The sequence below is a fragment of the Cetorhinus maximus genome, chromosome 2 (genome assembly GCF_964194155.1).
Source record: "Cetorhinus maximus chromosome 2, sCetMax3.hap1.1, whole genome shotgun sequence".
Lineage (NCBI taxonomy): Eukaryota > Metazoa > Chordata > Chondrichthyes > Lamniformes > Cetorhinidae > Cetorhinus > Cetorhinus maximus.
The window spans coordinates 3,577,940-3,590,766 of NC_135880.1; the positions used below are offsets into that span (position 1 = coordinate 3,577,940).

At 46.8% G+C, this 12,827-nt stretch overlaps 1 protein-coding gene across 2 annotated transcripts in view; it reads right to left on the reverse strand.

Moving 5' to 3' along the window:
• Positions 1-1,354: 1,354 nt before the first annotated feature.
• fbxo4 (F-box protein 4) overlaps positions 1,355-12,827 on the reverse strand; it is a 32,298-nt gene continuing 20,825 nt past the window's right edge. For both annotated transcript variants that reach the window (XM_078560231.1, XM_078560221.1), the window contains exon 7: positions 1,355-2,437. In XM_078560231.1, coding sequence (XP_078416357.1) covers positions 2,357-2,437 — 81 coding nt within the window. In that variant the 3' untranslated portion in view covers positions 1,355-2,356. The remainder of the gene's footprint in view (positions 2,438-12,827) is intronic.

Sequence of the window (12,827 nt, forward strand, 5' to 3'; positions counted from 1 at the left end):
ATGGGCTTTTACAACAATCGTTGAATTTTTATCAAATCCAAATTTCACCCTCTGCCGTGGCAGGATTCAAACCGGGGTCTCCAGAGCATTACCCTGGGTCTCTCAATCACTAGTCCAGTGAGTATACCACTATGCCATGATGATTCTTGTGGGCCATCACTAGTTAGTTCCTGCCCATTACCCCTACTCTGCGGGCTGGATTTTTTTGCAGAGTTGGGGGGACTTTGTGGACCTGTATAAATGGCACCTGGGACTCGATTCCTGAGTCGAGAGAGCCCGGACATCCATTAGTCTGTTGATATAGCTGTGCCCAATGGAAAACGTTGCTTGATTGATAGCTTTGTCTCTTAGATCTATTTCTCAATTGCTCATGTTTATTTACACAAGATAAAGACGTTTTAAGTGCTTGCAGATTCTGCTATTGATATTTTAAATGTCTGGTCGATTGACACTTCTGCAGGGCTGCAGAAAAAGCAGTTTTTAAAAGAAAGTTATGAATGAGTGACTTTTTTTTAAAGCTTTGTCACACATGACATTGTACAGTAACAAGGAATCTCACAGTAACAGAGTGTATGAAGGGCCTGAGGTTGGGGCGGTGGTGAGTAGAGGGGCATAGGTTGGCATGGAGGGGCATGGGGAGTTTGTGGGGCATGAGGGGATGTGTGGTGTGAGGGCCAGGTGACTGTTTTCTGTTTTGTTGCTTTTATTACAATGGGATCAAAACCTGCCTCAGCACCCAACAGCCCCAGTGCCTGCCTCCGAACTCTCTCCGAGGGTGGTGGGCTCGATTCCCACATGTACCTGCCCCTGCCCACTGGAATGAAAATCCCCCCTCTGGAGGCACTTTCTCCCAAGGTGGGTGTGCCAAGCCAGGAAATCTCCTGACTCCCACTACCCGCCTCTAGGGTGAAATCCAGCCAGTTTCCTGAACAGGTAAATAATTTTCTTTTAATTCCGTGCACTGCAACCTTAGCTTTGCCAACGCTCTTTGTCGAGGGACTTTTATCAAATGACTTCCCAAAGTCCATGTTAATAACCTCCACAGAGACTCCCCTGCCCATCACTTCAAAAGAAAAAATTCAACCAGATTTGCCAGGCAAGGTGTACCAATTATAATCCTGAAAGCAGTGAAAGGGAGCTGGGCACAGAGTAGGAAGTCGGATACAGAGAGCGTGGGGAGGGGATGGGCAAAGAGGAGAAGGGAACATTTAGCAGAGAGGAGGGAAGAGACTTGGCACAGGGAGAAAACAAGACCCAATTCTTGTTCCCCCAGCCACTGGTCAATAAACAACACAAATATCACAAGAATATCAAATATTAAAAACAGCGGAAAGAAGATTGAAGAGGCTTTTTTATCCCACAGTTCATTTTATTGAAGACATATTTCACTGTGTAAATTAAACAGAGATTTAGTAAACTGCAAGTGTAGATCCTGAAGACAGTGTGAATTCCTGCTGACTGAAAGGAAGAGAGGTGTTGTGTTACGGGTCACTCAGGGAGTCTGAGTTGCTAAGGAAACGTGCACGAGCATGTTGTAGTCTAGAGCTATGGATAGTGATGGTGGAGGTTCCAACGTTCTTTCCATCACATGGCCAACCAGGAATCCCTCCCGCTCTTACCACCTGCCATTGGCGTGTGTTGGAAGGGTTTAACACAACCTCTGTCACCCTCCTGGGTCATCGTGTCCTGGGATGGGGCTCGAACCCAGAGCTTCTGGCTTAAGGGCAGGGATGCTACCCACTGCACCTCATGACCTCCTACTCAAAGGAGTTACCACAGCACAGTTAAAATGCAGAGCCCTTTTCTGAGTTTCTGAATTCCTCTATTCCACTCCATGGCTGTGTGGACAAAGGCACTCTCCTGGGGGCCAAGGTAATTGCACTCTTCCCAAATTTGCTGTGCCCTGAGGTAAAGATGTCTGACCTCCAACTAAAGCCTCGCATCAGTGTGGGAAATGAGGGAAATGGAAATCAGGCCTGTGGCCCTCCACACCATTGGAGCTACGTATTAATGCCATAGAATACATTATATTAGCATCACCCTGCAGATAAATACTGCCCAAAGGAACAGAACATAATGGCAGCAAAAAACCCACCAGGAATATTTCTCTGTACTACTTCAGAATGCAGCCCAAGAGGAAAATCAATGTAGATAAAAAAAAGATTGATCGATGACCAGTACATCAGAGAAGTGGTATTCACCTTTGGTAGTATTCAGCCACTTCTTTGGGATACAATGGGTGTACCACAAGCAAGTTATCCTGTTGGAAGTGGGGTTTCAGGTTAGCTGAGCTGCTTGGATCTAACACCATTTCCCAAAGGATGGTCCCCTGCACCGCCAAGTCTCAGCTGGTGGTTCACAATCTCCCAACTTCCCGAAGAATCCATCCAATGCCCTCGAGAAACCCGCCAAGAGACTGTGCATCAGTGTCATGTGCCTGATCGAATAAACAAACAGTTAGTCCACACTCACCGAGCACAAAGACACACTCATCAAACATGTTGACACGCTGAATTATCTGGGGCTTTAGTGGTGTCAGAGGAGTGGGAGGCATTCAAGTTTGAGACAATGAGGGTTCAAAACAAATGAGTTCTCACAGAGAAAAAGGATGGGAGCCTTAAATCTGGAGCCACTGGATGTCAAGGAGCATACAGGGTGGGAAAAGGCAAATGCTCAGAACTCAATGCTGCAGGAAGCTCAAAGCAGCACAGATAGCAAAGGGGTTAAGTTAAAAAAATGAAATTAGGAAACCAAAGAGAGGGCATGAAAAGATATTGACAGATAAAATCAAGAAAACACCAATTAACGGCGCAATTGTCAGCGATTTTTCATGGTCTGTCCAACTTTATGGTTGGCAGACGGGCCAATCAGATAGACGGCCTTTACACTTTTGATGAAACCTCGGGATGAAATCTCCGTTAGGATTTAAAATAGAAAGAAATATCTGGGAGTTGAGGGCTATGAGGAGCTGGCGCGAAAGGGGAGTTGAGGCCTGGGGCAGATCAGCTATGGTCTTATTGAATAGTGGGGCAGGCTTGAGGGGCCGAATGGCCTACTCCTGCTCCTGTTTTTTATGTTCTTATGTTCAGCTGCTTGATTTGCTGCATGGACATTTTTTGCAGCATTTTTGGGCTTTTATTCTGTGGAGGTCTGCAGCTCCCTGAGGCAGCTCATAGAGTCATAGCGGTCTGCAGCACAGAAAAAGGCCCTTCGGCCCATCGAGTCTGTGCCGGTCAAACAAGTACCTAACTATTCTAATCCCATTTTCCAGCACTAGGCCAATAGCCTTGTATGCCATGGCCTCGCAAGTGCACATCCAAATACCCCTTAAATGTTATGAGGGTTTCTGCCTCTACCACCCTCTCAGGCAGTGAGTTCCCGATTCCCACCACCCTCTGGGTGAAAAAATTCTTCCTCACATCCCCTCTAAACCTCCTGCCCCTTACCTTAAATCTATGCCCCCTGGTTATTGATCCCTCCACCAAGGGGAAAAGTTCCTACATGTTTACCCTATCTATGCCCCTCATAATTTTATACACCTCAATCATGACCTCCCTCAATCTCCTCTGCTCCAGGGAAAATAACCCCAGTCTATCCAAACTCTCCTCATAACTAAAACTCTCCAGCCCAGGCAACATCCTGGTAAATCTCCTCTGCACTCTCTCTAGTGCAATCACATCTTCCAATAATGCGGATTCCAGAACTGCTTGCAATACTCTAGCTGTGGCCTAACCAGCATTTTATACAGTTCCAGCATAACCTCCCTGCTCTTATATTCTATGCCTCGACTAATAAAGGGAAGTATCCAATATGCCTTCTTAACCATCTTATCTACCTGTCCCGCTAACTTAAGGGACCGGAGGACATGCACACCAAGGTCCCTCTGATCCTCGGTACTTCCCAGGGTCCTACCATTCATCGTGTATTCCCATGCCTTGTTTGTCCTGCCCAAGTGCATCACCTCACACTTATCCTGATTAAATCTCATTTGCCACTGATCAGCCCATCCGACCAGCCCGTCTATATCCTCCTGTAATCTAAGGCTACGCTCCTCACTATTTGCCACCCCACCAATTTTCGTGTCATCCGCGAACTTACTGATCAACCCTCCTCCATTCAAGTCTAAATCGTTTATATATACCACAAACAGCAAGATACCCAACACCGATCCCTGTGGAACCCCACTGGATACAGGAATCCAGTCACAAAAACACTCCTCAACCATCACCCTCTGCTTCCTGCCACTCAGCCAATTCTGGATCCAATTTGCCAAATTGTCATGGATCCCATGGGCTCTTACCTTCGTTATCAGTCTCCCATGCGGGACCTTATCAAAAGCCTTGCTGAAGCCCATGTAGACTACGTCAAATGCATTGCCCTCATTTACACACCTGGTCACCTCTTCGAAAAATTCAATCAAATTGGTCAGACATGACCTCCCCTTAACAAAACCATGCTGACTGTCCTTGATTAATCCCTGCCTCTCCAAGTGTAGATTAATTCTGCCTCCCAGAATTGCTTCCAATAGTTTCCCCACCACTGAGGTTAGACTGACTGGCCTGTAGTTCCCTGGTTTATCCCTTCCTCCCTTCTTGAATAACGGTACCACATTGGCTGTCCTCCAGTTCTCTGGCACCTCTCCTGTGGCCAGAGAGTTTTGAAAATTATTGCCAGCGCCCCTGCTATCTCCTCCCTTGCCTCACTCAACAGCCTGGGATACATTTCATCTGGGCCTGGAGATTTATCTACTTTTAAGCCTGCCAGACCACTTAGAACTTCCTCCCTTTCTGTGCTAATTTCTTTAATTATATCACAGTCCTTCTGCCTGATTTCCATACCCACGTCGTCCCTCTCACTTGTGAACACTGACACAAAGTATTCATTTAGAACCCTACCTATGTCTTCCGGCTCCACATACAAATTACCACTATGGTCCTTAAAGTGCCCTACTCTTTCCCTAGTTATCCTTTTACCCTTAATGTACTTGTAAAATAACTTTGGATTTTCCTTTATTTTACCTGCCAATGTTTTCCCATTCCCCATTTTTGCTCTCCTAATTTCCTTTTTAAGTTCCCCCTACACATTCTATACTCCTCTAGGGCTTCCGGTGTTTTGAGCCCTCGGTATCTGCCATAAGCCTCCCTTTTTCTCTTTATCCAATCCTATACATCCCTCGACATCCAGGGTTCCCTGGATTTGTTGGTCCCATCCTTTGTCTTTACTGGAATATGTTGGCCCTGTACTCTCCCTGTTTCTTTCTTGAATGAGTCCCACTGCTCTGACGCAGATTTACCTAAAATTAGCTGCTCCTAGTCCATTCTGGCCAAATCATATCTGATCTTATTAAAATCGGCCTTCCCCCAATTTAGAACTGATTTCTGGCCCATCCTTGACCTTTTCCATAACAACCTTGAATCTAACGGAGTTATGATCACTACCTGCAAAATGCTCCCCCACTGATACCTCTACGACTTGCCCGGCTTCATTCCCTAAAATTAAGTCCAGGACCACCCCCTCTCTTGTAGGACCTTCTATTGGATGCATCTCTCCTGGATGCATTTTAAGAATTCCGCTCCCTCTAAATCAATCACACTATGACTAACCCAGTTAATGTTGGGGAAGTTGAAATCCCCCACTATTACTACCCTATTATTTTTACACTTCTCTGAAATTTGCCTACATATCTGCTCTTCTATTTCTCTCTGACTGTGTGGAGGCCTATAGTACACTCCCAGCAATGTGACTACTCCTTTTTTTGTTTTTCTACCCATATGGCTTCATTTGAGGAGCCCTCTAAGATTCATCCCTCCTTAATGCTGTAATTGATTTCTTGATCAATATTGCGAAACCCCCTCCTCTTTTACCTCCTCCCTGTCTCACCTGAAGACCCTATATCCTGTAATATTGAGCTGGCAATCCTGCCCTCTCTCAACCATGTCTCTGTGACAGCAATTACATCATTCTTCCATGTGTTAACTTGTGCCCTCAACTCATCTGCCTTATTAGTCACACTCCTTGCATTAAAATAAAAACCATCCAACCTTGCCAAACTCCCTTGTGCTTTAACTGGCCTATAATTTCTATGCCTTCCAGATTCACTTGCTCTCTCTTCTAATTTTGGCTGTACATCTCCCCCTGCTGAACCTCCTCTCAGGATCCCATCCCCCTGCCAAGTTAGTTTAAACTCTCTCCAACAGCACTCGCCAACCTCCCCGCAAGGATGTAGTTCCCATTCCGGTTCAGGCGCAACCCGTCCGCCTTGTACAGGTCCCACCAACCCCAGAAACGGTCCCAATGTCCCAGAAATCTAAAACCCTCCCTCCTGTACCACCTCTCCAGCCACGCATTCATCTGGACTAACCTCCTATTTCTATACTCACTAGCGAGTGGCACCGGAAGTAATCCAGAGATTACTACCTTTGAGGTCCTGTTTTTTAATCTGTTTCCCAGCTCCCTAAATTCTGCTTGCAGGGCTTCATCCCTCTTTCTACCTATGTCGTTGGTAGCAATATGTACCACGATCTGTGTCTGTTTGCCCTCCCCCTTTAGAATGCCCTGCAGCCGTTCAGTGACATCCTTGACCCTGGCACCAGGGAAGCAACACACCATCCTGGAGTCACGTCTACGGCCGCAGAAATGCCTGTCTGTTCCCCTTACGATCGAGTCTCCTACCACTATTGCTCTTCCCCTCTTTTTCCTCCCCCCCTGTGCAGCTGAGCCACTCACAGTGCCATTAACGTGGCTGCACTCCCCAGAGGAACCATCACTCTCACCATTTTCTAACTCAGAAAAATGGTTCTCGAGCGAGATGCACCCTGGGGATTTCCTGACTACCTGCCTGACACCTTTCTTCCAACTGATGGTTGCCCATTCCCTCTCTGTCTGCACTTCCATAAGCCTAAAAAGTTGCTATCCACGAAACTCTCAGCCTCGCGGATGTACCTCAGTGCCTCCAGCTGCCGCTTAAGCTCCAAAACCTGGAGCTCAAGTAGCTTCAGCTGGTGGCACTTCCTACACACGTGGTCAATCAGAGCGCAAGGAGCGTCTAGGACTTCCCACATGTTGCAGGCGGTACATAACACGGGGCTGATCTGCCCTGTCATGCCACTAGTTGAAAAAAAAACCCTTACTTTAAGTTAAATACTTAAAAAAAGTTAAATTACTTATGTACTTTAAATAAAAGCTTACCTTTCCTTAGCTTATTCTATTTTAAACTGGAGAAAAACTGGAAAAAAGACTGGAGAAAAACACTCACCTAATACTCACCAATCAGCTCTCACCTTTGTGCTGACGTCACTTTTTGAAACTTCCCCGCACTCGCACTGGTTCTGATCTCTTCATCGCTCTCTCACGCTGTCTTGTGATGTCACTCTTGTTATTTTCATCAATAATTGGCTGCAGGACAGTCTTCCCAGAATGCTTCACCACGATGCTGACTGCAGGACACCATTCACAGACTGCTTCACCGCCATGCTGACTGCGGGACGCTCTTCCCAGACTGCTTCACCATGATGCTGACTGCAGGACACTCTTCCCAGACTGCTTCACCACAATGCTATCTGCAGGACACTCTTCCCAGGCTGCTTCACCGTGATGCTGACCGCAAGACACTCTTCCCAGGCTGCTTTACCACAATGCTGTCTGCAGGACACTCTTCCCAGGCTGCTTCACCATGATGCTGACTGCGGGACACTTTTCCCAGACTGCTTCACCGCCATGCTGACTGCAGGACACTCTTTCCAGACTGCTTCACCATGATGCTGACTGCTGGACACTCTTCCCAGACTTCTTCACCGCGATGCTGACTGCAGGACACTCTTCCCAGGCTGCTTCAGCGCGATGCTGACTGCGGGACACCCTTCCCAGACTGCTTCACCATGATGCTGACTGCAGGACACTCTTCCCAGACTGCTTCACCACGATGCTGACTGCAGGACACTCTTCCCAGACTGCTTCACTTCCATGCTGACTGCAGGACACTCTCCCCTGTGGTCTGTCTTCAGGGAGCTCAGTGGAAGTGCTCACCAGCACCCATGGTGACATCGGCGCCCGGCCTCCTCCCACCCCTACCCTGGCAGCGCTGATCTTTTCAGCGCGCGTTTCACGCTGACTGGTCGTTAATCGGCCAGCCAGCATGAAATCGCGGTCGGGGGACCCTTTCCCATCCGTTCCCAGGCCCACTGATTGCGTGCACCTGATGAACACAAAATCCAGGCCCAAATTTTTTAATAAAGTACAAGAGGATAAGTGTACAGTAGGACCCATTAGAAACCAAAATGGTAGCCTGTGTTCGTGGAGACGGAAGACAAGGACATGATTCTTAATTAATATTTTGTCTCTATTTTCACAAAAAAGGGGACAGTGCAGACATTATAGTTAAGGAGAAAGAGCATGAAATATTGGATGGGATAAACCTAGTGAGGGAGGATGTTAGGAAATAGAGGTAGTTTAAGTAAGCTATATTTGTATTTGTGCATGTTAGGAATGAATTTTAGCTTTAAAGCTTAAGTTTGACTTGTATTCCTGTATCTCTGTGTTAAGAAAGGTCAAATGGAGTTTTAGTTTCACTTTAAAAGGCTGCTTGCATTTCTAATGAGAAGTATAGGAACCCTATAAAGTAAAAGTAAATACACAAGAGTAGAAAGAATCGTGCTGTTGCCTAGCAACAGGGGGCCAGATAAGCAGGTTCCTCCTACAGACGCACACACAGAACTAAAGAAACAGCAGTTTTAAGTTCAGTTGAAGCCAGGACCCTAGAGACACTGGACACTGGGGAGAGGGAACTGCAGATTTCCTCAGAAGAACAAAAAGACCCCAAGCTAAAGAAAAACCCCAAAAATCCAGGAGAGTGGAAGAGGGGAAAATCCAAAAGAGATCTTGTAGTCAAAGGAAGGACAGGAACCTGGAAAAAGGTCCTGCTAAGTGAAGTTAAGAGTGAGGGGCAGAGAGAAAGGCTCCAAGCTTCAGATTTAAAGTGTGAACAGCTTGCAAGAAGCAAGAAGGTTCAAAGAGACAATTGAAGGTCTGTAATCTTTGCTATGGGCATGTGAAGCAGTGGTGTACTTACTGTTAAGGCTGAGTTGGTGGGAGAGTGCATGGAAGACAGCTTGAATGCATGTGGTGACCCAGGGAAGAGGGACATCAGAAGGAGTGTTTGAAACCCTGGGGGTGAACCCTTGTGGAAGGCATCTGAGAGAAAGCATTGGTTTGGGAGAAGATTCCAAGGTGAGGTCCTGGAGAGAGGAGATTGGAATCCCTCGTGTGAAAGACGGAATTGAGTGAGACCGGTTGGCTCACGGTGGGACAAGTGTCTGGGGGTGGGGTGGTGAGGAGAGATCCATGGCATCTGGTTGAGGTGGCATCTGTCACTTGGTTTCAGAGTGTGGGGTGTCTGACCACAGGGTGTCATAGGTTTACATGGACTGTGTACTTAATGTCAACATTAGAGTATAATATAGCTTTTATAATTGTGTTATTCTTACAAATCTGTAAAGATATAGTTGTGGGTGAAGGAGTATTGTAATATAGTTCATCTTTTCTTATTAAATAAATGTTTTATTCTTTTGGTAAAAGTTCATCAGCTAACTCCTGTGACTGTTCAGTAGCTACTCTCCAGGTATCTAAACAAACAAATAAAAGTTAGGATCTATCAAGCTGGGTTCCACCCTGGGATCAGGCTTGTCCAGGGGTAACCTCAGCTCGGATCATAACAGAGGAAAAATAGTTAAGGGGGTTAGCACCATTAAAAGTAGATAAATTCCCAGGCCCAGATGATATGTATCCCAGGAGAAGCAAGAGAGGAAATAGCAGAGGCTCTGACCATCATTTTCTAATTCTCTCTGGCTGGAGAACTGGAGGACAGATAACATTGTTTAAATAGGGAGAACGGATAGACTGAGAAATCACAGGGCACTCAGTCTAACCTCAGTGGTTGGAAAATTCTTAGAAAATATTTTGAGCGGCAGTATTTATCATCATTTACAAAGGCGGCTATTAATCAAAGACATTATTCAGCTTAGATTTGTTAAGGGAATGTTGTAACTGACCAACTTAATTGAGTTTTTTGAGGAGATAACAAGGATTTGAAAACATGGATTTTAGCAAAAAATGTTGACAAGGTCCCACATGCCAGACTAGTCAAAGAGGTAAAAACCGAGGGAATCCAATGGAAAGTGGCAAAGTTGGACCTAAAATTGGCTCAGTCGCAGGAGGCAAAGGATAATGGTGGAGTCTCTCCTCAGTGGAGTTCCATAGTGCTCAGCACTGGATCCCTTGTGGTTTGTGATATTTATCATAGGTTTAGACTTACATGTAGGGGGCATGATTAAGAAGTTTGCAAATGATACAAAATTGACTGTATTGTTGATGGTGAGGAAGAAAGCTGCAACCTGCAGAGAGATATCAATGGACTGGTCAGATGGATGGAACAGTGGCAAATGGATCAATCTGGAGAAGTGTGAAGTGATGGATTTGGGGAAGGCAAACAAGGCAAAAGAATAGACAATAAATGGTAGGATGCTGAGGAGTGTAGAGGAACAGAGGGACCTTGGAGTGCATGTCCACAGGTCCCTGAAGGTGGCAGGACAGGTAGATAAGGTGGTTAAGAAGGCATATGGGATACTTGCCTTTATTAGCCGAGGCACAGAATATAAGAGCAGGGAGGTTTATGCTGGAACTGCATAAAACATTACTTAGACCACAGCTGGAGTACTGTGTGCATTTCTGGTCACTACATTACAGGAAGGATGTGATTGGGTGCAGAGAATTACCGAGGACGGTGCCAGGAATAGAGAGTTTAGTTATGAGGAAAGATTGGATAAGCTGGGGCTGTTTCCTTTGGGAGAGAATTAATTGAGGTGTATCAAAATATAAGGGACTTAAATAAAGTGGACAGGAAAGACCATGGGCAGAATTTTACATTTGTCAGGCGGACACGTACCCGAACCGATTGGGCGTAAAATCACATGCGATGATGCCCCTACATCATTGCGCACTCTCGTGATCTTTCGGTCAGCGGGCAAGCGCAAGAGTTGGCAGTGCGCCCGCTGACAATTAAGAGGCCTATTAAGGCCCTTAGGCAATTAATTAAGTTGTATTTTTCGCTGCCCATCCAACCGTTCGATTGGCGGGCGGGCGGGTGAATAGGCCAGGTGGCTTTTGCATTTTTATGAAACCTCATCCACGGGCGGGATGAGGTTTCCACAGGTGAAATTTTCCACTTAATGTTTTTAACATGTCCCTCTTCATGTGGCTGAGTCACATGTGGGGACATGTTTATATCATTCATTAAATCCTCTTGTTAATCGGTCAGCCAGCGTGAAATGGCGGTCCGAGCCCGATGGCGGGCAGTGTGGTCTGATCCGCAGCCACTCCCGGGTCCACACACCAAAGGCCAAATCCTGTCCCGTTTCTCTCAGCAGAACAGTCAATAACCAAGAGGCAGAGATTTAGAATCATTGGTAGGAGAGAGGAGTTGAGGAATAATATTTTCACCCAGAGGGTAGTGAAGATCTGGAACTCTCTGCCTGAAAGGGTGGTAGAGGCAGAAACCCTCATCATGTTTAAAAAATACTTGGATACGCAGTTGAAGTTTCAGAACCTATAGGGATACAGACCAAGAGCTGCAAAGTGAGATCAGTCTGGGTAACACTTTTCAGCCAGCACAGACATGATGGGTTGAATGGCCTCCTTCAGTGTTATACACCTCTTACGATTCTATGTTCCTTTTTTTTACTCATTTCTGGGATGTGAATATCGCAGGTAAGGCCAGCATTGATTGCCCATCCCTAAGGTGGTAGTGAATTTCCTTCTTTCTGGTACACCCACAGTGCTGTTAGGGAGGGAGCTCCAGGGTTTTGACCCAGTGACAGTGAAGGAACGGTGATATATTTCCAAGTCAGGATGGTGAGTAACTTGGAGGGGAACTTCCAGGTGGTGGTGTTCCCATCTATCTGCTGCCCTTGTCCTTCTAGATGGTAGTGGTTGTGGGTTTGGAAGGTGCTGTCTAAGGAGCCTTGGTGAATTCCTGCAGTGCATCTTGTAGATGGTACACACTGCTGCTACTGTGCATCGGTGGTGGAGGGAGTGAATGTTCGTGGATGTGATGCCAATCAAGCGGCTGCTTTGTCCTGGGTGGTGTCAAGCTTCTTGAATGTTGTGGGAGCTGCACTCATCCAGGCAAGTGGGGAGAATTCCATCACACTCCTGACGGAATACTAAGGGAAGGGGTTTTCCGAACTCATTGGTGGCAGGTGCCATGGTGGGCTGGATGGTAAAATGTGGACAAGGGCCAAAAGTCGGTTTCCTGCCGGCGATTGTCCACTCCCTACTTTTGCGCTATGTTGAGAACCGTATTTTCATTCATTTAATTATCATGAATATTCATGATAAAGGTTACCCGCCAGAATCAGGCCCCCACTCCAGATCATAGGGCCACACCGGTGGCTAATTCGACTGGCACGAATCCCAACCGGATAATACGTGACGTGCACCTGGTGAGCACCACTTCACTCGTGACCTTGAGGTTACTCTGCCCATCTTTCATTGCGCTGTTCTCACCACTGCTCCAACTCCGTGCCAGGCTGCACGGACAAGACCAGTGGGGAGGCCTGGGGGGTCTCTGAGCTAAGGCCTAACATTCCAGACCAGTGGGAGGGCAGGGGAGGGAGACAAGGAAAGAGGCCTGAAGGAAAAAGGCTTGACTGGGGGTGGAGGGGAAGCTGAGAAAAGGCAGAGGCAAGGGAGGGGATTGGAGGGAAAAGGCTTGGCTGCAGGGGCTGGTGAAGACTGGGCAAGGGTACACGCAGGCACATGACTGGGGGGGGGGG